Source organism: Podarcis raffonei, chromosome 16, assembly GCF_027172205.1.
Source record: "Podarcis raffonei isolate rPodRaf1 chromosome 16, rPodRaf1.pri, whole genome shotgun sequence".
Taxonomy (NCBI): domain Eukaryota; kingdom Metazoa; phylum Chordata; class Lepidosauria; order Squamata; family Lacertidae; genus Podarcis; species Podarcis raffonei.
The window spans coordinates 5445318-5470559 of record NC_070617.1 but is presented as its reverse complement, the minus strand read 5'-3'; the positions used below and the strand labels follow the sequence as shown (position 1 = coordinate 5470559).

At 50.6% G+C, this 25242-nt stretch overlaps 2 protein-coding genes across 2 annotated transcripts; both read left to right on the top strand.

The window, feature by feature from the left end:
• The first annotated feature begins 1215 nt into the window (after positions 1 to 1215).
• On the top strand, positions 1216 to 3507 carry LOC128404087 (heat shock 70 kDa protein II-like). Its single transcript, XM_053369385.1, has one exon. The coding sequence runs from the start codon at positions 1502 to 1504 to the stop codon at positions 3422 to 3424; it is 1923 nt and encodes a 640-aa protein (XP_053225360.1). The 5' UTR covers positions 1216 to 1501; the 3' UTR covers positions 3425 to 3507.
• Positions 3508 to 5089: 1582 nt separating this feature from the next.
• Positions 5090 to 7259, top strand: LOC128404086 (heat shock 70 kDa protein-like). The gene has a single exon (XM_053369384.1). The coding sequence runs from the start codon at positions 5218 to 5220 to the stop codon at positions 7201 to 7203; it is 1986 nt and encodes a 661-aa protein (XP_053225359.1). The 5' UTR covers positions 5090 to 5217; the 3' UTR covers positions 7204 to 7259.
• The last annotated feature ends 17983 nt before the right edge of the window (positions 7260 to 25242 follow it).

Below are 25242 nucleotides of genomic sequence, written 5' to 3'. Positions count from 1 at the left end.
GGAACCCCTCTTCCCTTTCTGAAATGTACTCCGTGCCAATGGATAAGGTGCTGCAGTATACACTCTTTAGGAATAGGTTGCAAACTTTGGGTGTGTGTTGTTGTTTTTCAGTTTAGAGGAAAGACGAGTAAGAGGCGACCTGATAGAAGTTTATATAATTATGCATTGCATAGAGAAAGTGAACAAAGTTTCCTTTCCTTTCTCGCAATGCGAGAACTTGCAGACCTCCCATGAAGCTGAACATTGGAAGGTTAGGGACAGAGAAAAGAGAATGCTTCTTTGCTCAAAGCGTGCTTATATACTATCACCCGGTGCTCTACCAGCTGCACTGGCTCCCAGTGGAGTACAGGATCAGGTTTAAGGTGCTGGTTTTAACCTTTAAAGCCCTATACCGCCTAGGACCCTCGTACCTACGGGACCGCCTCTCCTGGTATGTCCCACAGAGGAACTTACAATCTTCAAACAAAAACATCTTGGAGATCCCAAGCCACAGAGAGGTTAGGCTGGCCTCAACCAGAGCCAGGGCTTTTTCGGCTGTGGCTCCAATCTGGTGGAATGCTCTGCCACAAGAGACTAGGGCCCTGCAGGACTTGACATCTTTCCGCAGGGCCTGCAAGACAGAGCTGTTCTGCCAGGCCTTTGGTCAAGGCATAGCCTGACTCCCTCGTTTGGCAATCTTCACAGAACTCTAGCCCAATGGTTGCCATCAATTTGATTTGAATTAATTTTATAATGAAATGATTTTAGAATGTTGTATTATTTTATTGCCGCTAGCCGCCTTGAGCCCGGCTTCAGCTGGGGAGGGCGGAATATAAATAAAAATTTATTATTATTATTATTATTATTATTATTATTATTATTATTATTATGAAATTTGCTCCCTCGGGAGGCAGTGATGGCTTTAAAAGAGTATTAGAGAAATTCACGGTGGGTAACGCCGCCGATGGCTACCAGCGAAAATGGCTATGCTATGCCTTCACAGCTGGAGACCCTAATGTTTCTGAATACCAGTTACTGGAAGCCCAAGGATAAGAGACGGCTCTTATGCTTGAATCCTGCTTGCTGGTTTCTCACAGGCATCTGGTTGGCCACTGTAAGAACAGGATGCTGTGCTACATAGCCCATCAGCCTAATCCACCAGGCTCTTCTTATGTTCTTATGTTCTTAGGGTGTGGCCCAGGCAAGCGGCTTCAGAATTGTCTACTCAACTCCCATTGTGATGTGTGATGGTGAAGTCATCGGTATGGGTTTGAAGGTGAGGGTGCCACCCCGCTGAGCCCATAAGAAAAAATCCCAACTGCCCAGCTATAGGCAAGGGAGAAGATGCCATCACCCCGATAAAATCTAAGTCCTGGTCAGCCAACTTTTTGGTCTTGAAGAGAGAGGGGAAGGCAAAGCAGACGGACACAGAGAGAGAGGCCAGCAAAACTCTCATGGGATCATCTATCCCCTCCCATTTCTTGGTCAACCTCAACCAAAAAGGAGCCTGACGTAAACAACCATGCCTAAGCAGAATGCCCTGGCCATAGGGATTGACCTCGGCACCACCTACTCCTGCGTGGCTGTCTGCCAGCATGACAAAGTGGAGATTATCGCCAACGACCAAGGGAACCGCACAACGCCCAGCTATGTGGCCTTCACCAGCAGCGAGCACTTGGTTGGGGACCCAGCGAAGAGCCAGGCCTCTCTCAACCCCCAGAACACAGTGTTCGACGCCAAGCGGTTGATTGGCAGGAAATATGAGGATGCCACAGTCCAGGAGGACATCAAGCACTGGCCTTTCACCGTGGTCAACCACGAGGGCAAGCTCAAGGTCCAGGTGTCCCACAAAGGGAAGCAGCGGACCTTCTACCCTGAGGAGATCTCGGCCATGGTGTTGGTCAAGATGAAGCAGACAGCCGAGGCCTACCTAGGTTGTTCCATCTCCCAAGCCATTGTCACAGTGCCAGCCTACTTCAACGACGCCCAGCGGCAGGCCACCATTGACGCTGGGGCCATCGCCGGCCTCCAGATCCTGAAGATTATCAATGAACCCACGGCCGCTGCTATCGCCTACGGCCTCGATGTGAGGAACCAGGAGGCAGGTTGCCGGAACATCCTCATTTTCGACCTGGGCGGGGGCACCTTTGACATCTCCATCCTCTCTGCTGAGGACGGCATCTTTGAGGTGAAAGCCACATCAGGGGACACTCACTTGGGTGGCGAGGACTTCGACAAGAGGTTGGTGAGCTACCTTGCGGAAGAGTTCCGGAAGAAGTACAAGAAGGACGTCCGCCAGGATAAGAAGGCCATGCAGAGGTTGAAGATTGCGGCCGAGCGCGCCAAGTGCACACTGAGCTCCTGCAGCAATGCCAGCATCTCCATCGACTCCCTCTACCAAGGGATCGACTTCCACACGGCCATCATGAGGGCACGTTTTGAGGACCTGTGCTCTGACCTCTTCCGGGCCACCCTGAAGCCCTTGGAGAGGGCTCTGAAAGACGCCAAGATGAGCAAGGGTGACATCAAGGACATCGTGTTGGTCGGGGGCTCCACCCGCATCCCCAAGATCCAGAAGATGCTGAAGGACTTCTTCAACGGGAAGGAGCTATGCAAGGGCATCAACCCCGATGAAGCAGTGGCTTACGGTGCAGCCATCCAGGCCGCTGTCTTAACAGGCAACCGGACCCCGAAGATGCAGAATGTGTTCCTCCTGGATGTCACCCCTTTGTCTCTGGGGATCAACACCCAAGGCGGGGTCATGGCGACCATCATCAAGCGCAACTCGCCTGTCCCCACAAAGGAAACGATGGAGTTTACCACCACGGAGGATGACCAAGACACCATCTTCTTCATGGTGTACGAAGGGGAGAGAGCCCTGACCAAGCACAACCACCTCCTGGGCACGTTCACCTTGAAAGGCATCCCTCCGGCCCCCTGTGGGGTCCCCGTCATTGTCGTCACCTTCGCCATCGACGAGAACAACATCCTGACCGTCTCCGCCAAGGACGTAGAGACGGGGAACACCAGCCACCTCACCATCTCGGACACTCAGGGCCGCCTTGGCAAAGAGGAGATCGAGAAGATCATTCAGACGGCGGAAGAGTTCAGGGTGAGCGACGTTTCCCAGAAGGAGAAGATTGAGGCCATGAACTCCTTGGAGTCCTGCACCCTCGAACTGAAGAGGGTGGCCGAGGAGCAGGTGCTGGATGTGAAGGCCAAGAGGAGGATGTTGGAGATGTGCAACAGCACCACCTCCTGGCTCGAGGGCAACCCTTTGGCCGAAAAGGTGGAGTGTGAGCAGCGTCAGAAGGACCTGGAAGAAGCGTGGGATTCGATCTGCACTTCCCTCACCCAGAGCGAGAGAACAGGAGGGACGTCTGGGGAGGACCAGAACGTGGCAGTGGAGAAGAATAATGAGGACCCCAGTGATGGGATGGAATGAAATCGCCAGAACTGCCAGAGGGCATTGTTCCACCTACAGGGCACATTAAAAAAAAAATAAGGGTTGAAAGGAAAAGAAGGAAAGTTGTCCTGCCTCTTTGATGCATGCATCCAGGGTTTGCTTTATTTTTGTATCCCACTTAGCTTATTAAAACAAAGGAAAAAAGTACAGTGGAACTTTGGTTCTCGAACGGCTTAGCTGACGAACATCAAAAACCCAGAAGTAAGTGTTCCAGTTTTCAAACGTTTTTCGGAAGCTGAACATCCAATGCGGTTGTCAGCTATTGTTTCCGAGGCACCTGCACAAACCGGAAGCCGCTGCTTGGTTTTCGAACGTTTCGGGAGTCGAAGAGGCTTCCAAAACGGATTTTAGTTTGAGAACCAAGGTTCCACTGTATCCAAAGCAGCATTTGAACAAAAGATGGTGGGAGGTCCATGGTTCAGTTGCTAGAACACCTGTATTGCATGCAATAGGTCCCAAGTGGCGCCTGCTGGAAGTGCTCAGAACATCTCCAGTTTGAAACCCTAAAGAGCTGCTGCCAGTCAGTGTAGGTAGTTCTGAGCTAAATAGATATAAGAAGTAGTCTTATACTAAGGCCAGTTCTATATTCAGAACCATAAGGTGGGCGGGGAGCGCTTTTGTGCTCCAGTCCTGCTTATCGGTTCCCCAGGAAGGGCATCCAGCTGGCCATCTAGGTCAGGCCAGTGGTCTATCTAGTCCAGCATTCTGTTCTCACAAGGCTTTTGCTGTGTTCTTAAGTTTCCAGAACGTTTTACAGGGAACTGTGCTGGGCCCGGGGGTAACTCGAGAACCGCGGTCCAGGTCCGGTCCAGAATCCATAGGTTCCGCTAGGCGTCAGTCCGACAGGGTCAAGGCAGGACATGAGGCAGGAAACCAGGCAAGGACAGGTGCAGGATCTCAGGCAGGGTCTGGCAAACAGCAATGTTGCTCCCACAACCTGGGGCAGGATCCAGCAGCCTTTTATCTCTGTTGGGATAACGGCCGGTCCTGATCCCCCGGTGACTCACCTCCCTGTTTTACCCGAAGGCGAGCACTCCTCCTGCAAGTACTCAGGTCTCTCCTTCTCTCAGACCTGAGTCTCTGTAGCTCGGGAGACGTTGGTGGGTTACTAGACCCAGAGGCCGCCTCAGCCTCCCCTGACCTAGCCGGTAGTGGAGCAGCTGTAAGTGACGGCCCAGCTGAAGGCAACGAGGTAATCCCCACATCTGGAGCCAGGGCAGGTTCAGGCCCCTGACTCGGCCCAGCTGGTGTTTGTTGCAGGGGAACCTGTGCAGACTGGGGCTCTTCAGGATCAGGCCCCAGACTTGGTTCAGATGATGCCTGAAGCAGAGGATCCAGTGCAGACTGAGACTCCTCTGGTTCCGAGTCTGAGCCCGAGTCCCACAGGACTCTGTCTCAATCAGCTTGCCCCAAGGGAGGGAGTTCTAGAGTCTCTGGTGCTTACAACCAACCATGTACTTACCAAAGCGATGCCAGACCTTGTGTCTCCCTGTCTCCCCAAAGATCTCAATGGGCGGGAGGGCTGAAACTCAGGTTAAGTATGAAGAGGAGATCTGCTGAGGCCCTGAGGCAGAGCTAGTCCCCACAGGGCCTATTGTGACATATGCCATGATGGGCAGACCACCTGTCCTCTTTGGAGAAAATATCAAGGGCAGAGACAGAGGAAATACCTCCCAGGAGCTAAGAGCTCTCCCCCCCACCCGGCTTCCCCAGGGTTGCCAATTTTCCATCTTTGGCAGAAGGGCTGGGGGCCTGGGGGAAAAGGTCTACCGATGGGAGCAGACCTCAGCCATGAGAAAGTTCAAAACGTCACCAGCAGCAGCAATGCCTCCCCGCCACAGTCTACCCCCAGGGTTAAAACAGCAGCATCCAGAACTCGCCCCAGGGGCCCAGCCGTGGGCATAGACCTGGGCACCACCTACTCCTGCGTGGCAGTCTGCCAGAAAGGAAAGGTGGACGTCCTTGCCAACGACCATGGCAACCACACCACGCCCAGCTGTGTGGCTTTCACTGACAAGGAACGCCTGGTGGGGGAGCCGGCCGAGTTGCTGCGGGGCCTTAACCCAGAGAACACCATCTTTGGTGCCAAGCGGCTCATCGGCCGCAGGTACGAAGACCCGTCAGTGCAGTCTGACCTGAACCACTGGCCTTTCCGGGTAGCTGCCGGCGGTGGCGGCGAAGCCAAAGTCCACGTGTTGCACAGAGGGCTGGAGAAGTCCTTCTACCCGGAGGAAATCTCAGCAATGGTGCTGTCCAAGCTGAAGCAGGTGGCAGAGGCCCACCTGGGCCGCCCGGTCACTCAGGCCGTCATCACCGTCCCGGCATACTTCAACGACGCCCAGCGCCAGGCAACAATTGACGCGGGCGCGATTGCAGGGCTCAAGGTCCTTAGGCTGATCAACGAACCCACGGCAGCTGCCATTGCTTACGGCTTGAACGACAGCAGGCAGTGGAAGGAGAAGAGGAACATCCTCGTATTCGACCTGGGCGGGGGGACCTTTGATGTCTCCGTCCTCACTGCCCAGGACGGCGTCTTCGAGGTGGTGGCCACGGCTGGGGACACCCATTTGGGTGGGGAGGATTTTGATCAGCGACTGGTGGACCAGCTCACCCAGGAATTCAAGAGGAAACACAAGGAGGACCTCAGCCAGTGCAACAAGGCAAAGCAGAGGCTGAAGGTGGCCTGCGAGAAGGCCAAGCGAGTCCTGAGCTCTAATATCACAGCCATCGTCTCCGTCGACTCCCTCTACAAGGGGGTGGATTTCCACACAACCATCACCAGGGCCAGCTTTGAGGACCTGTGCTCTGACCTCTTCCAGTCCACCATGCTCTATGTGGAGAGGGCACTGGAGGAGGCTGGCATCAAGAAGACCCAGATTGACGACGTTGTCCTCGTCGGGGGTTCCACCCGCATCCCCATGATCCAGAGACTCCTCTCGCAGTTCTTTGACGGGCAAGACTTGTGTAGGGTCATCAACCCAGATGAGGCGGTGGCCCATGGAGCGGCCATTCAGGCTGCCATCTTGACCGGCCACCGGTACCAAAGCTTGCAGAACCTGCTCCTGTTGGACGTGACTCCCGTCTCCTTGGGGCTGGAGACGGTGGGAGGCGTGATGGACGTCGTGGTCAAGCGCAACTCTCCCATCCCCACCAAGGAAACCAGGAACTTCTCCACCACGGAGGACAACCAAAACAGCCTCTTCTTGCAAGTCTACGAAGGGGAGCGGACGTTGACCAAACACAACCGGCTTCTTGGAACGGTCACGCTGGGCGGGCTCCAACCTGCCCCACGGTGCGTGCCGGTAATCGTGGTCACCTTCCACATCGACCACAACAACATTCTCACCGTGACCGCTACGGAGAGGTGCACCGGTAACCATAACCAGCTGACGATCACAGACACCCGCGGCCGGTTGGACAGAGAGGAGATGGAGCGAATCATCCGTGAGGAGGAAGAGTACTGGGCTCAGGAGAAGGCCGAGCAGGAGAAGAACGAAGCCCTGAACTCTTTGGAGGCCAGCACTCTGCAGCTGAAGAGGGTGGCTGTTGAGGAGAAGGCTCTGGATGACCGGGCGAAGAGGAGGGTCCTGGAGATGTGCGAGGAGACAGCCGCGTGGATGGAGGGAAACCGGAGAGCCCCGAAGAAGGAGTACGAGGAACGGAAGAGGGAACTGGAGGATGTCTGCTATTCCATCATCACGCACTTCAGCTCCGACGGAGGGGATCTGTCGCAGACGAAGGGAAGAGGGAAATGCTAGCTCTGGGCTTAGATCGGGGTAGATGGTGAGGCACATTAAAAGGAGAAGAAAGTGGATGGGTGGGTGGAGATGTTTCTGCTTCTTGGGAGTGTAAAGAGTGTGGCGCTGCAGCAAAGTGTTGCAGCATATCCATCACCCTCCGCCCTGCCCCCAACATTCCCGGTCACAAGTTTCACTAAGGAATCCTTGGAATGTAAGGAGCCTGCTGTATCAGCCAGTGGCCAGCCCAGCATACTGTTCTCAAAAGTGGTCAACCAGTTACCAGCAGGATCTGAACACAAGACCCTCTCATTTCCTGCAGTTTCCAGCAACTGGTATTCAGAAGCGATGCTGCCTCCAAGGGGTGCTGTAGAATTGCTTCCAGAAACCCTTAAACTCTCCCCTGTTTCCTGGCGCAGCTTCAATTTCCTATAATTCTTTTGAGGTACGTGTAGAAGTTCCTGGTCTCATTCGCTCGCCTTCTCTCCAGACTCTCCATGACATTCAGAATGTGTGGCCAGGTAGGGCTACTCAACGGGCTTGCAGGCTAGAAACTTTGACTCCTTTGGGTTGATTGGGCTGTGGCAGGAGACGAGAGAGACAGGGAAAAGGCTTCCCCTCCCCTCCTCTTGCTCTCAAGCTGGCTGTTTTGCCGAGGGGGAAATCGCCCCAACCACGTCCACCGCGCGATCTAATGATATTTAGCAAAGTGATAGTAATGGGCTAATTGCTCGGAAAATGTGAATTAGCCAGGCTGCTACGGATTCCGTATCAAATGTTATCTTTCAGTGTTTCTCCTTCAAGGCTGCTCTGAAACAGATTCTGGGGGCGTAATTTGGGATAAGGGTCCTGGCTCATTGGTAGAGCGTCTGCTTTGCATGCAGAAGGTCTCTGGTTGAATCCCCGACGACGTCTCCAGGGAGTGTTTGGAGAGATTCCTTTGTCTGAAACGCTGGACAGCTGCTGTCAGTCAGTGTCAGGACTACTTAGAGATTTGGACTTGGTATACAGTGGTACCTCTGATTAAGAACTTAATTCGTTCTGGAGGTCCGTTCTTAACCTAAAACTGTTCTTAACCTGAAGCACTGCTTTAGCTAATGGGGCCTCCCACTGCTGCCAAGCGATTTCTGTTCTCATCCTGAAGCAAAGTTCTTAACCCCAGGTAATATTTGTGGGTTAGCGGAGTCTGTAACCTGAAGCGACTGTAACCTGAAGCGTATGTAACCTGAAGCGTCTTCAACCTGAGGTACCACTGTATGTAAAGATAAAGGACCCCTAGATGGTTAAGTCCAGTCGAAGGCAACTATGGGGTTGTGACGCTCATCTGCTTTTCAGGCCAAGGGAGCCGGTATTTGTCCACAGACAACTTTCTGTCTGTGTAAGGTAGTCTCTAGGGACTTACGCAGTGTAAGATAGTCTGTAGGGATGCGGGTGGCGCTGTGGATTAAACCACAGAGCCTAGGACTTGCCGATCAGAAGGTTGGTGGTTCGAATCTCCGTGACGGGGTGAGCTCCCGTTGCTCGGTCCCTGCTCCTGCCAACCTAGCAGTTCGAAAGCACGTCAAAGTGCAAGTAGATAAATAGGTACCACTCCGGTGGGAAGGTAAACGGCGTTCCGTGCGCTGCTCTGGTTCGCCAGAAGTGGCTTAGTCATGCTGGCCACTGACCCAGAAGCTGTACGCCGGCTCCCTCGGCCAATAAAGCGAGATGAGCGCCGCAACCCCAGAGTCGGCCACGACTGGACCTAATGGTCAGGGGTCCCTTTACCTTTACCACTGTATAAGGCATGCTGCTACTTAAATCAGCCCTTTGTTGAGAACAATGAGGACTAGGAAACTCAGCTAGCGCAGAATTCAGCCACCAGGTTGCTCACCGGGGCAAGATGGTTTGAGCATCTTACACTGATCCTGGCCCGACCGCTCTGGCTGACAATTAGTTTCTGGGTCCAATTCAAAGTGCTGGTTTTGACTTAGAAAGCCTTAAATAGCTCAGGACCGCAATACCTTAAGAACCACCTCTCCCCATATGAGCCAACCCAGACCCTGAGACCCCAGACCCTTCTTCACGTGCCCTCCACCACGAGAGGTCCAGAGGGCGGCAACACAAGAACGGGGCCTTCTCTGCAGTGGCTCCCCATTTGTGGAATGCTCTCCGCAGGGATGCTTGCCTGGCACCTTCATTATAAACATTTGGGCACCAGGCAAAAATGTTCCTCTTCAACCAGACCTTGGGCTGATTGATATCCAATGCCTTTTTAAAAATTGGGGGGGTATTGTTTGGTTTTGTTCGCGTTATTATTATGCATTGGGTGTTTATAATAATGTATTTTTATGCTATGAGATCTACGGGTATAGAGACAAAATTAATAAATGATAATGAAATTAATAATAATAATACAGTATGTTGGGAGCTGCCCAGAGTGGACAGTAAAATTAACGTTAAGGAATGGGGCGTCCCTATTTTCATCGGATAAATGTTGGAGGGTATGCAACACTTAACGGTTGCTTTCGCAGCTCTGGACATGTGCGCACATTAATCTAGCCTAGCGCCTGGGCAGCTATTTCTAGGTCCATACTCTGTGGAGCAGTTGCAGCAACAGGGGGTCACTCTCCCCCCACCCGTATATGTAGCTTCTCTTAACGGGCTGCATGCACACAGTCGGAGACTACACCTGTGTGACAACTTCCTCTGCTGCTCTTTTTACAATTCCCTCCTGGTTCTACCTTAAAAAGTAAAGGGGCCCCTGACCATTAGGTCCAGTCGTGGCCGACTCTGGGGTTGCGGCGCTCATCTCGCTTTTTTGGTCGAGGGAGCTGGCGTACAGCTTCCGGGTCATGTGGCCAGCATGACTAAGCCGCTTCTGGCGAACCAGAGCAGCGCACGGAAACGCCGTTTACCTTCCCACCGGAGTGGTACCTATTTATCTACTTGCACTTGGACGTGCTTTCGAACTGCTGGTTGGCAGGAGCAGGGACCGAGCAACGGGAGCTCACCCCATCGCGGGGATTCGAACCACCGACCTTCTGATCGGCAAGTCCTAGGCTCTGTGGTTTAACCCACAGTGCCACCCACGTCCCGGTTCTACCTTACACTGCGTTTAAAACGAAAATGGCATTTGAATAGAAACTGTTTCTCAGGCGGCTTCGTGACCCCATGGACCAGAGCACGCCAGGCACTCCTGTATTTGGACCAAAATCATGCTCTTTTTTCCCTCCAAAGGGGAACTCAGCTTTGAGGACTAGAAATTTGCTTTTTAAAAACAGAGCCAGAGCCATGCTTAAAAGAAAAAAGGACACCCAGCAGCGGTGAGGGCTACAAAAGAGGACTTTTAAACCCATCGGGTGCTAAATCCTGAAGCGGGGACCATGTTCTGCGCTCTCCTCTCCTACCCGCACCCGGTGCCTGGGGCAGATGTACCAGAGCTCTGCTGGCAGCCCACGAATCCTTTGCCCCCTCACCCCCAAATGCGCCAAGCCTGCTATTAGGACAGGCTGCTTCCGCCCCCCCTGGAGAGATTCCAACCAGCCATATTTCTGGCAGTCTGCGCCTGAGCTCACTCCAAACGTTAATTCATCTTCTCGACGTCAAAAAGGAGAGGAAGGGAAAAGGGAGGGGGAGAGAGAAAGGAGATCCCACCCTAAGCACACAGCCTCCCCCCTCTTTCCCATTCCCGTAAGTGACCATTAATTAAAGCCGAATTGTGGTACAGGGAAATCAAATGACTTTGCAGTGATTAAAGCCTATTACCAGCGGGGAGCGAACAGGCACGCATGATAATTTGCGGCTTATAGGAAACGGCGGCCGAGGTTGCCAGCTCGTTCCGCTCCTTCGCTGGCTCCTCCGAGCTCCCTCCTCCTCCTCCTCCTCGCCGAGACGCCCTGCGTGCGCCAGGGATCGGGGCCAGCCCTGGGCATGTGTGCCCCCTCCAAGCTGACCTTGCAAGAAGAAGAGGAGGTGGTAACACTCGAGACCCCTAGCAGCCCAAAGCAAGGAGACTGGAGTGTAGGCTGCTGTCTTCTACAGAGTCAGGGCTCAGAGAGACGGACTGGCAGCAGCTGTCCAGCATTCAGAAGCAGGGCAGTATGCTGGCGAGTGAAGGAAGAGGCTGGAGTCTGACTTGGGACAGAGGAGCAGTGGTTTGCAGGAACCCGTAGCAGCCAGGAGGCAGGGGCAGGTTTACATCGAGAGGGGTGGAGCCCAGGATGGGTCAGAAGATAAAGGTAAAGGACCCCTGGAGGGGACGCGGGTGGCGCTGTGGATTAAACCACAGAGCCTACGACTTGCCGATCAGAAGGCCGGCGGTTCGCATCCCCGCAACGGGGTGAGCTCCCGTTGCTCAGTCCCTGCTCCTGCCCACCTAGCAGTTCAAAAGCACGTCAAAGTACAAGTAGATAAATAGGTACTCCTCCAGCGGGAAGGTAACGGCGTTTCTGTGTGCTGCTCTGGTTCGCCAGAAGCGGCTTAGTCATGCTGGCCACATGATCCAGAAGCTGTACGCCGGCTCCCTCCGCCAAGAAAGCGAGATGAGCACCACAACCCAAGAGTTGGTCACGACTGGACCTAATGGTCAGGGGTCCCTTTACCTTTAAGGTAGTCTCTATGGGAGTATATTGTATTTAATTATGGGGTATCAGAGTTTTTAGGGGGCTAACCAGGCTGGGATAGCTGGGATAGCAGGCTTGTTGGTTTCTGAATGTCTGGTGTAGATTTTCAGTTTTGTTGTTCTGTCTGGGACAATGACAATAAAGATTATCGTATCGTAAGAGTCGGACACGACTAAACAACAACAACTTGTATTTTGTTTTTTTCGTTTTAAGTAAGATTCTCATTCTCACAGCTAAGTTCCTTTTTTAAAAAAATGGCCCATCTAGTCCTGCATTCTGTTCCTCCAGGGCATCTGGCTGGAGGCAAGCAGGACCCAAGCACAAGAAACCGGTTTCCAAAAACTGCTATTCAGAAGCTGGAGGCAAAGCACAGCCATCATGGCTAGTAGCCAGCAATAGCCCCTCCTCCATGAATTTGCTGAATCCTCTTTCAAAGGTGTCACCCAGAGTGGCTGGATCAACCCAGCCAGATGGGCGGGGTGAAAATAATAAAATAAATAAAAATAAAGCCCTCTAAGTTAGTGACCGTCACTGCCTCCTGCAGCAGGGAGTTCCATAGTTCTAAGTATGCACTGCATGGAAAATACCCCGTCTTTTATCTATCCCAAGTCTTCCAGCATGTAGCTTCTGTTTCTGGTGGTACGAGAGAGGGAGAAAACCTCTCCTGTATCCACTTTCTCTACGCCAGGCGTGATTTTATAAGCTTCCATTGTTGACTCGCCGTTCTCCCAAGCTGAAAAGGCCCAAGCAGCCTTTCTTCATAGGGGCTCATCCAGATGGTTGGGCCTCCCAGGACAGGATGTTTATGGAGGGCAAAGGGAAGGAGAGGGTCTTCTTGGGAGTTACTGGGGCGTGCTGTTGAGTCAACAAGAGGTTAGGTTTATTAAATTCCTCCAGAGGACTGTAACTGGGGACACAAGAGACATAGATGGATTGGGGGGAATTGAAGAGTTCCTCCTTCTGAGCTCCATGGATACTTTCTTTAAAAAATGTGCGCGTTCATAGATCTGCTTTCACCATGAACATACGAAGAGCCTGGCTGCGGGATCATAGAATCAGAGAACTGTAGAGTTGGAAGGGACCCCAACGGTCATCTAGTCCAACCCCCCTACGATTTAGGAATCTCAACTAAAGCATCTGTGACAGATGACCACCCAACCTCTGCTTAATAGCTACCAAGGAAGGAGAGTTTACAGCCGCCAGTGCAAGTAAATAATAATAATAATAATAATAATAATAATAATAATAATAATAATTTATTTCTACCCTGCTGATCTGGCTGGGTCTCCCAGCCACTCTGGGTGGCTTCCAACAAAGATTAAAAATACATTAAAATGTCACACATTAAAAACTTCCCTGAACAGGGCTGCCTTCAGATGTCTTCTAAATGTCAGGTAGTTGTTTATCTCTTTGACATCTGATGGGAGGGCGTTCCACAGGGCGGGTGCCACCACCAAGAAGGCCCTCTGCCTGGTTCCCTGTAGCTTTGCTTCTGGCAGTGAGGGAACCACCAGAAGGTACCACTCTGGCGGGAAGGTAAACAGCATTTCCGTGTGCTGCTCTGGTTTCGCCAGAAGCGGCTTAGTCATACTGGCCACATGACCCGGAAAAACTGTCTGTGGACAAACGCCGGCTCCCTTGGCCTGTAAAGCGAGATGAGCGCCGCAACCCCAGAGTCGTCCGCGACTGGACTTAACTGTCAGGGGTCCTTTACCTTTACCTTCAAGGAGTCTCAAAGCAGCTAACAATCTCCTTTTCCTCCCCCCCCCCACAACAAACACTCTGTGAGGTGAGTGAGGCTGAGAGACTTCAAAGAAGTGTGACTAGCCCAAGGTCACCCAGCAGCTGCATGTGGAGGAGCAGGGAATCAAACCCGGTTCACAAGATTACGAGTCCACTGCTCTTAACCACTACACCACGCTGGCTCTCAGAGAGGAAAGATCAGGATGTAGGCAGTGACAATCATTTTTTCATTTTGAACTGGCCTGCCTACTTCATACCTTCTCAAGGTGAATCCCATCCGTCAGCCAAACATCGCAGCCTGCCTGGGTGGGTGTGACAAATGAGGATTTTGCCATCCCAGCAAGGCAGCAGAACTCCACTTTTTCATGTCCAGGGCGGGGAAGCAGGAGCTCTTTGCACAACTGTGTCAGCTCACAAGTTTTAAAAGTGGGTGGCGGCCCCCAGTAAGCAGTTAACTGGTTGCAACGTAGCCATTTCCTCTCTTTTTAGCTAATCGGACTGTTCTCTATTTGCGTGAATGCTAAGATCAGATGGGGAAGAGACATTAGAGTTTTCCATGCCTCCCTCCCTCTGCCCACAAAACCCCATGCTGCCCCCCCGACCCAGGCTGTGAGGTCGACTGCGGAGCCTCGGGAGGGAAGGTGTTAATGGTCATCTTGAGGTTGTCAGGCTGCCTTAACTCTCCATCCTCCATGATTCGAAGCGATGGGCTAGACCGCTGACCTCGCCTTCACCTCCCCTCTGCACAAAAAGCACAACATCTTGCTTTTAAAAAAGGAGGTGGGTTTCAATCATGAGGCCTAGAAGCTTAATTTTCAAAAAATGCAGCCAGGAGCACTAGAACTTTGTTGCTGTTGTTTTAAAGGAGTTCAGCCACAAAGCCTAGAAGCTAACTTTTCAGAAAAGGAAAGAGGAATTCAGCTATGAATTGCTTTTCAAAAACAGAATCAGGGCAAGAACCTGTTTATTTTGATTTTAAGGAATGTGTTCATATGGACTAGAAACTCGCTTAAAATGAAAGGTAATGGTCGCAAGGGCTAGCACCTTACCGTGTGTAGGGAACACAACACTGAATGTTGGAAACTTCTTGTTGTTTTAGAAAAGAAATGCAGCCATGAGCAGTAAAGTTAAAGGTAAAGGGACCCCTGACCATTAAGTCCAGCCGTGGCCGACTCTGGGGTTGCGGCGCTCATCTTGCTTTAGTGGCCGAGGGAGCCAGCGTATAGCTTCCGGGTCATGTGGCCAGCAGGACTAAGCCGCTTCTGGCGAACCAGAGCAGCGCACGGAAATGCCATTTACCTTCCCGCTGGAGCGGTACCTATTTATCTACTTGCGCTTTGACATGCTTTTGAACTGCTAGGTTGGCAGGAGCAGAGACCGAGCAACGGGAGCTCACCCCATCATGGGGATTCGAACTGCCGACCTTCTGATCGGTAAGTCCTAGGCTCTGTGGTTTAACCCCAAGCGCCACCCGCGTCACCTCCATGAGCGCTAGAAACTGGCTTAAAAGGGGGGGGGGAGATGGCCACAACGTCTTGAACCTTGTTCCTCACACTTCAAAATACACACAGCCATGAAGACTAGGAACATGCTTTTAATAGTAAAGGAACATGGATATGAGACCTAGAAGCCTTTTCTGGTAGGGATCCTCCAACCTTTGGAGCCGCAGAAATTCAACAGGTACAGCTTTGCCGTTTGGGTAAAATGCATGGAAGTAAGTTGGTGGGTGGGCGTTGCCTCAATGCCCTCCTGGCTGCTCCGAAGGGATTGCAAGCTATTAAAAGCAGAAAACATCACTATTTACTGTTTTAAAAATAAGATCAAAAACAAGCAGGATGTTCTCAAAAGCAGGCTTGCTCCTCCAGGGTTTCACGGTGCAGAAATCTCACCATTTCTGCATGCAGCAAAAACAGGCGCTTCTGAGTACTTCTAAATCATCACCCACACTAGAAGGACCCAGAGAGAGAGAGAGAGAGAGAGAGAGAGAGAGAGAGAGAGAGAGAGAGAGAGAGAGAGATCTCACTGAGGAACTCACATTGCATTGACGACAATTTATCAACTGATTTTTGTGAAGAGGGGAAATAGTGGCAGGGAGAGGATTTTATTTTATTTCTTGAAGAAGCCATTCTTGTCTGACTTAATTGCATAGTAGGTATTTCCATTCAGGCAGCAAGCACTCCTCCGTGAAAATACGAAGACACTGGTATTTTTATTTTTAAAATTGGGGGGGTGGGGAGGAAAGGAACTTAACTGACAGAACAATAAAGGCTTGGTGCCGAACATTCGTAGAACGAGAGAGAAAGGAGCACCTGGAATATAATGAGCAGGAAAGACCCCACACGCCCAAGAGGGACAGGACACGATCCTACCATTTTTGTGGTGTGTGAATGGAGAGAAGGCTATGCTGCTGGAGAGCGGGGGAAAGAAAGCTTTTATTTATTTTGATGCATTCCATTTATGCCCCACCTTCTTCTTTCCAAAGAGCTCAAGGTGCCATTACAAAGTTCTCCCCCCCTTGTTATCCCCACAGGAACAACAACCCTGTGAGGAAGGATAGGTGGAGCCTCGTGGCCAAGTGGGAGGATTTGAACTCTGGTCTCTCCCAGGTCCTAGTCCAACACCCTCACCATTACACCACATCGTGGGAATGTTCAGGGTGGCAGGAGAGGATATATTGTTTATTAATATCCTTCCTAACTTGCTCTAGCAAGTTCCTTTACTTAGCAGAGTTAACATTCCCCTTTCTTACGCACAGCAGGTAGCTGGTTGCAGGCTTGTGTAAGCCTCTCACTATTATACAATTCAGTCTGTATCAGATTGAATTGTAAATTCCCTTTAATCCCTCTTAAAAAGAATAAAGACACGACAGTCTTATTCAAAGTCAATAAAATAAGTTTACTCACATCACAGTTCACAGTTGAATCCCTGAAGGCAGACTTAGTTACAAATATGTACACATGGATCTACCCCATATGGGGGAATAATCTCAGTGACTGCAGACTGGAAGTCACTGTGGTTCACAAGATGAAAGGAAGATGGAGACGATGGGAGGGGGGCTGCATGCCTTGTCCTTTTGTTACCTGGACAGGTAAGGTCACACCCACTTGTAGTCACATGCAAAAGGAAGGATGCTCCAGCTACAAGACGAGGAGGAGGAGGAGGAGGAGTTTGGATTTGATATCCCGCTTTATCACTACCCGAAGGAGTCTCAAAGCGGCTAACGTTCTCCTTTCCCTTCCTCCCCACAACAAACACTCTGTGAGGTGAGTGGGGCTGAGAGACTTCAGAGAAGTGTGACTGGCCCAAGGTCACCCAGCAGCTGCATGTGGAGGAGCAGGGAAGCGAACCCAGTTCACCAGATTACGAGTCCACCGCTCTTAACCACTACACCACAGGTTTTCGACTGGCTGAAACACATATTCCCCCGCATGTCTTCTCTAGCATTACAAGGAATGTTGTACTTGACTGCTCTCAGTGGATTACATCCCCCACACATAACAACAACAACAACAACAACAACAACAACAACAACAACGTTATTGTTTAGTTGTTTAGTCGTGTCCGACTCTTCATGACCCCATGAACCAGAGCACGCCAGGCACTCCTGTCTTGCACTGCCTCCCACAGTTTGGTCAAACTCATGCTGGTAGCTTCGAGAACACTGTCCAACCATCTCGTCCTCTGTCGTCCCCTTCTCCTTGTGCCCTCCATCTTTCCCAACATCAGGGTCTTTTCCAGGGAGTCTTCTCTTCTCATCAGGTGGCCAAAGTATTGGAGTCTCAGCTTCAGGATCTGTCCTTCCAGTGAGCACTCAGGGCTGATTTCCTTCAGAATTGAGAGGTTTGATCTTCTTGCAGTCCATGGGACTCTCAAGAATCTCCTCCAGCACCATCATTCAAAAGCATCCATTCTTCAGCGATCAGCCTTCTTTATGGTCCAGCTCTCACTTCCATACATCACTACTTGGAAAACCATAGCTTGAACTATATGGACCTATGTCGGCAAGGTGGTGTCTCTGCTTTTTAAGATGCTGTCTAGGTTTGTCATCACTTTTCTCCCAAGAAGCAGGCGTTTTTTAATTTTATGACTGCTGTCACCATCTGCAGTGATCATGGAGCCCAAGAAAGTAAAATCTCTCACTGCCTCCATGTGTTCCCCTTCTATTTGCCAGGAGGTGATGGGCCCAGTGGCCATGATCATCGTTTTTTTGATGTTGAGCATCAGACCATATTTTGAGCTCTCCTCTTTCACCCTCATTAAAAGGTTCTTTAATTCCTCCTCACTTTCTGCCATCAAGGTTGTGTTGTCTGCATATCTGAGGTTGTTGATATTTCTTCTGGCAATCTTAATTCCGGCTTGAGATTCATCCAGCCCAGCCTTTTGCATGATGAATTCTGCATATAAATAAGCAGGGAGACAAAATACAGCTTTGTCATACTCCTTTCCCAATTTTGAACCAATCAGTTGTTCCATATCCAGTTCTAACTGTAGCTTCTTGTCCCACATAGAGATTTCTCAGGAGACAGATGAGGTGATCAGGCACTCCCATTTCTTTAAGAACTTGCCATAGTTTGCTGTGGTCGACACAAAGGCTTTTGCATAGTCAATGAAGCAGAAGGAGATGTCTTTCTGGAACTCTCTAGCTTTCTCCATAATCCAGCGCATGTTTGCGATTCGGTCTCTGGTTCCTCTGCCCCTTCGAAATCCAGCTTGCACTTCTGGGAGTTCTCGGTCCACATACTGCTTAAGCCTGCCTTGTAGAATTTTAAGCATAACCTTGCTAGCGTGTGAAATGAGTGCACTTTTACACTTTTACGTCCCGCTTTACAAATCAGCCAGCTCCCGCACTGCTCTGCCTCTCTCCCTTTCACTCGGAGGTTCGCCCATCAATTCTCCCGGAGCAGTTTTGGCACAGACCCTTTCGGCGTGGCTCCCTGCTGCCCCGCCGGGTGGCGTGAGTGAAGCCGGCCGCTGTCAAAGGGCCGTTCTGCGGAGCATCCATCACTGCTAATACCCTTTTCATCTTCCCATCCGAGGAGGGAGCCGTGCGTCAGAGGGGGGGGGTCCATATCGCAAGGACGTAACTCAAAGGAGAAGAGAAGGTTATATCGCTATTAAATCTATTAAATAAATAAATTAGAGGAAGCAGCCTGTTTATAGACGACTCGGGGAGCCAGATCCATGGCTTGGGAGGTCTGCTTGCTGCTCTTCATCGGGTCTCCAATATATTTTTTTTATTTATTAGTTTTATTTATTTGCTGCGTTTATATTCCACCTAGGAGCTGAAGGTGCCACACATGGTTCACACACTCACCCATTTAATGCCCACAACAACCATGTAAGGTAGGTTAGGCTGAGAGGCGGTGACTGGCCAAAGGTCATTCCTAGTGAGCTACATGGCCAAAGAGGAGGATTTGGACAAAGGTCCGTATAGTAAAAGCTATGGTTTTCCCAGTAGTGATGTATGGAAGTGAGAGCTGGACCCTAAAGAAGGCCGATCGCCGAAGAATGGATGCTTTTGAATTCTGGTGCTGGAGGAGACTCTTGAGAGTCCCATGGACTGCAAGAAGATCAAACCGATCCATTCTGAAGGAAATCAGCCCTGAGTGCTCACTGGAAGGACAGATCCTGAAGCTGAGGCTCCAAGACTTTGGCCACCTCGTGAGAAGAGAAGACTCCCTGGAATGTTGGGAAAGATTGATGGCACAAGGAGAAGGAGACAACGGAGGACGAGATGGTGGGACAGTGTTCTCGAAGCTACCAGCATGAGTTTGACCAAACTGCGGGAGGCAATCGAAGACAGGAGTGCCTGGCGTGCTCTGGTCTAGGGGGTCACGAAGAGTCGGACACAACTAAATGACTAAACAACAACAACTCTCCCAGGCCCTCGTCCAACGCTCTAACCCTGGTGTCAGCAAATTTTTTCAGCAGGGGGCCGGTCCACTGTCCCTCAGACCTTGTGAGGGACTATATTTTGAAGTGGGGGGGAATGAATTCCTATGCCCCCACAAATAACTCATTTTAAATAAAAGCACACATTCTACTCATGTAAAAACACCAGGCAGGCCCCACAAATAACCCAGAGATGCATTTTAAATAAAAGCACACATTCTACTCATGTAAAAACACGCTGATTCCCAGACCGTCCATGGGCCGGATTTAGAAGGCGATTGGGCCGGATCCGGCCCCCAGGCCTTAGTTTGCCTACCCATGCTCTAACCACTATGCCACACTGCCTGCTCCCCAAGACATTTTCCTTTGACCTCTGGCCCTGCCCACCTCTGACGTGCGATCCCCACCCTCGAACAGAAGATATCACTGCTGCTTCAGGCCCATCTGAATCTGGGACCTGAGCAGAACAGCAACTCTTCCCCACCAATGGTTTCCAGCAACTGGGATTCATAAACATTGTCGCCTCTGAAAGTGGAGGCAGAGGACTGCCACAGTGGCCAGCAGCCATTGATAACCCTTTCCTCCTCCATCACTTTGTCCGATCCTCTTTTAAAGCCATCCGAGTTGGTGGCCATCACTGTGGCAGTGAGTTCCGCAGTTTAACCATGCACTGCATCTTTCATCTTCCCTGAACCTTCCAACGTTCAGCTTCACTGGATGCCCATGAGTTGTTGTTAATAATAATAATAATAATAATAATAATAATAATTTATACCCCGCCCTCCCTGGCCAGAGCTGGGCTCAGGGCAGCTAAAACCAATAAAATCACAGTAAAAACATAATAGGGGAAAAAGAGAGGGGGGACCAATTTAAAATACAAGTTAAAATGCAATTTAAAATGCAGCCTCATTTTAAAATAGCTGATAAATCAAGACCATAAGGGGAGGGAAACATAAGGGTCAGACCGAGTCCAAACCAAAGGCCAGGCGGAACAGCTCCGTCTTGCAGGCCCTGCAGAAAGATGTCAAGTCCCGCAGGGCCCTAGTCTCTTGTGACAGAGCGTTCCACCAAGTCGGGGCCAGTACTGAAAAGGCCCTGGCCCTAGTTGAAGCCAATCTAACCTCCAAAGAGTTGTAACGAGGAGAGGAAAACATTTCTCTCCCCACGCTCTCCTGGCCTTCTCAAAATGTGGTTTGTGAATTTGGGAGGTGCGTCACGTCTGTGAATATTTGGAACATAGTCTGGGGATAGGGGCCCCAGGGCCGTGTGGCTCTCACTTCAAACGTCTGAGGGTGTGGCGTTAGCATTTTGAAAGAGGTTCTGGGGGGGGCGGTCTGCGTTATTGGCTCCGACGAAACCCAGAGTCGTCCCACAAAAACAAAGCCCCTTTTGCAACTGCGATTGTTTCATCCGAAGGACGCCGAGCGAGCCTGTCAGTCTCTGCTCGCGTCTGAGGGGCTTGTTTCACGGGGGGTCAGCCGCCTGCGTCGCTAGGCAACCCCAATGACAACACTTTCTGCCGCCCACCCACCACAATCCCCCCCCCCAACAAGTCCGCCCACTCATTTTGCAGGACCCGACGGGCGTTCCTTAACTGGCTTGTCTCTGTTGACATCCCTGTTGTTCAACGTGAACCCAATTAAAACCGGGGTTACGTGGGCAGCTACCGCCTGTCTCTCCACCCCCACCCCAGACCCGTTTTATTAACAGCCTGCTTCAAATCCTCCTGTTCTTCTTCTCCCTTTCCCTTCCCTCCTTCTCTGCCCACCTCTGCTGGAATCTGCGTTCATTCACCACTCCTGGGCGACAAAATTTGAGTCCCCATTTTGGAAATGTTTCGCCTGGTCCTCCTTTTGCAAATGCCAGGATTGCAAATTAGCTCACCGAGAAGTGGGTCACCTTAGATGACCCCCGTGTCAGGGGAAGATCTGTCCTTTGGAACAACCAGAAAGATTACTCCCCCCGCCTTCTCACCTTTCTAGTGAATTATTGGTTTATGGTTGTTATTTATTAGCAATGAAATGTGAGCGCAATCGTTTAAATTGTGCTCCTTGGGTTTTTGCATCAGCTGTTGTTAAGATAAAGGTAAAGGGACCCCTGACCATTAGGTCCAGTCGTGGCCAACTCTGGGGTTGCGGCCCTCATCTCGCTTTATTGGCCGAGGAAGCCAGTGTACAGCTTCCGGGTCATGTGGCCAGCAGGACTAAGCCGCTCCTGGCGAACCAGAGCAGCGCACGGAAACACCGTTTACCTTCCCGCCGGAGCAGTACCTATTTATCTACTTGCACTTTGACGTGCTTTTGAACGGCTAGGTGGGCAGGAGCAGAGACCGAGCAACGGGAGCTCACCCCGTCATGGGGATTCGAAGCGCCAACCTTCTGATCAGCAAGTCCTAGGCTCTGTTGTTTAACCCACAGCACCACCCGCGATGCCATTAAAAGTCAAGATAGAAGTGATGGCGGCGACAGCATTTAACACACATGCTTAATTTTGCCTCATCCCGTTCAGCCAGTTTTCCTTTCATTCACTTCTCAGTTGCGATAGGTGTTGCCACAGAACTGGGAGGTGGCTTATGCCTGGAAGCTGAACTCTGAAGTGTGGAACTAGGCCAAAGCCCGGTGTGATGAGAAATGCACTTTTCACATGCTCATGGGTGCTCTTATCCTTCGTTCTCTCAACATAGATTTTTACCCAGTTTTTTTTTTACTATATAAATATTCAAAGGGGCTAACAAAAAAATGAATGTAGCTATTTCAATTATTAAACTAATTATCACATATACCGTATTTTTCCATGTACAAGACGAGGTATTTTTTAAATAGTTGTGTCTGTGGCAAGGCATGCAATTGGCAGTGACAGTCAGGCGGGTGAGCGATTGTTGGCCATCTCCCCCCCCCCCAAAAAAAGCTTAACTCTGGGAAATCTCCCCCCATTTCCTTAATTTTGAGTCCCAAAAAATTGTTGTTGTTGTTTAGTCGTTTACTCGTGTCCGACTCTTCGTGGCCCCCTGGACCAGAGCACGCCAGGCACTCCTGTCTTCCGCTGCCTCCCGCAGTTTGGTCAAACTCATGCTGGTAGCTTCGAGAACACTGTCCAACCATCCCGTCCCCTGTCGTCCCCTTCTCCTTGTGCCCTCCATCTTCCCCAACATCAGGGTCTTTTCCAGGGAGTCTTCTCTTCTCGTGACGTGGCCAAAGTATTGGAGCCTCAGCTTCAGGATCTGTCCTTCCAGTGAGCACTCAAGGCTGATTTCCTTCAGAATGGATAGGTTTGATCTTCTTGCAGTCCATGGGCCTCTCAAGAGTCTCCTCCAACACCATAATTCAACAGCATGAATTCTTCGGCGATCCGCCTTCTTTATGGTCCAGCTTTCACTTCCATACATCACGACTGGGAAAACCAGAGCTTTAACTATACGGACCTTTGTTGGCAAGGTGAGGTCATCTTATACACAGGGGCATGTTATACACGGAAAACTACGGTATATTCATATATTCATACACACACATATATGTGTATATATATATATATATATATATATATATATATATATATATAGAAAGCAAGCAGATAACAGCGCCGGCAGATTTTTAAAAAACTGTGTATGTTGCTGTTAGTCAAAGAAGAAATTGCTGCAGAAAGGGAATGATGTTTGAGACATTGATAGGTGATGTGGGAATCTCCCCTGAATGAAGACCGATGTAAACCAGCCTTCCTTGCCATGGTGCCTTTCAGATCTTATACACTAACTCCTAGAGGCTAAGGCATTTTGGGTCCCCCAAATGTATTTTTTTGAGAGGGGCTGAGCTCCAACATCTCTTTGGAGACCATACCCTCAGACTTCAGACCACCGCCTCTGAATCTTATTCGCTGTGGCTTGACACTGGTAAGCAAGTCGCTCTGTACATGTGCAGAGACACTCACGTTGTTGTCATTTGGTAAAACTAGAATGCACTCAAGCAAACAGCTGAACTTTAAAACCAGGCAGCTCTTTTTAAAAAAATTACACCACCACTGAAATATCCGCAGCCTTTCTGGTTTGTGAAGAGGGCCAGGAGTACGTGCGTGAACGCCTGGTGCAGCAGAGGGGGTCACTGAACAAGATGTCCAATATTTGGGAGGGAGGGTGTCTGCGTCCCAAGATGCCTTGCAGCTCTGTCCATCACAGCATATAGATTTGGGGGCCCCTCTCGAGCAAAGTACATTTCCAAGCACAATTCAAAGTGTTGGTGCTGACCTTTAAAGCCCTAAACGGCCTCAGTCCAGTATATCTGAAGGAGCGTCTCCACCCCCATCGTTCTGCCCGGACACTGAGGTCCAGCGCCGAGGGCCTTCTGGCAGTTCCCTCATTGCAAGAAGCAAAGCTACAGGGAACCAGGCAGAGGGCCTTCTCGGTAGTGGCACCCACCCTGTGGAACGCCCTCCCACCAGATGTCAAAGAGAAAAATAACTACCTGACATTTAGAAGACATCTGAAGGCAGCCCTGTTCAGGAAAGTTTTTAATGTATGACTTATTAGTGTATTTTTGGTCTTTGTGGAAGCCGCCCAGAGTGGCTGGGGAAACCCAGCCAGATGGGCGGGGTACAAATAAATTATTATTATTATTATTATTATTATTATTATTATTATTATTATTATTATTAAGGTTGCAGGTTTCTGTTCTTGATGCTGCAGAATTTTCCGTTCTTCTTCTGTAGAATTTCCAAAAAAAATTAACCATTCAGAAAACCTAGCAGACCTGAGGATCATGTCTCTGCATCTTCAGAATCCTCTTCAGCACTGATTTCTACAGCCCAATAAGCCGCTATTTGACTCTGGGAGCGGCGAGCTCTCGCTCAATGCTGGCCCCCGAAGAGTTAAGCTCCTGCGCCTGGTTCCCCCTCGCCGCTGTGGAATAACCCTTTTCGCATAGCATGTGGCTACTGACCGCAAACTTACCCCCAAATTATCGATCCCTCTCTCCGGCACCCCACTTAGAGCGCTGCGGCCAACTCATTAGGAAAGAGAATCCCCTGTGCCTCCACCCCCCGGCGCGTGTTTTCTCCCAAACAGGAACCTTCGCGCAGATCTCATTAAGAGCTGGGTTGCCTTGATATCTGCGGAAAGCAAAAAAAAAAAAGCGGGGTTTGACGCTGCAAGGCCGGGAGCGGAGAGGTGGAATCGGACTGGTCGCCAGCAGGGTTTAACTTTTTCTGCAGTTCACGTAGGACCGTAGGGGAATTTGGTCATCAGTTGCCAAAGCCAGATCGGATGAGAGCATAAGGACATGAGAAGAGCCTGTTAGATCAGGCCAATGACCCGCCTAGTCCAGCATCCTGTTTTCACCTTTGTCAGCCAGATGCCTGCGGAAAGCCAATAATAATAATAATTTATTATTTGTACCCCGGCCACCTCATGAGAAGAGAAGACTCCCTGGAAAAGACCCTGATGTTGGGAAAGATGGAGGGCACAAGGAGAAGGGGACGACAGAGGACGAGATGGTTGGACAGTGTTCTCGAAGCTACCAGCATGAGTTTGACCAAACTGCAGGAGGCAGTGGAAGACAGGAGAGCCTGGCGTGCTCTGGTCCAGGGAGTCACGAAGAGTCGGACACGACTAAACAACTAAACAACAACCCCACCCATCTGGCTGGGTTTCCAACAAAGATTAAAAATACATTAAAATGTCACACATTAAAAACTTCCCTGAACAGGGCTGCCTTCAGATGTCTTCTAAATGTCAGGGAGTTGTTTATCTCTTTGACATCTGATGGGAGGGCGTTCCACAGGGCGGGCGCCACTACCAAGAAGGCCCTCTGCCTGGTTCCCTGTAGCTTTGCTT

What these genes read in the sequence shown, in the direction of transcription:
- LOC128404087 (XM_053369385.1), top strand. Translation starts at nt 1,502, where the DNA reads ATGCCTAAGCAGAATGCCCTGGCCATAGGGATTGACCTCGGCACCACC.
- LOC128404086 (XM_053369384.1), top strand. Translation starts at nt 5,218, where the DNA reads ATGGGAGCAGACCTCAGCCATGAGAAAGTTCAAAACGTCACCAGCAGC.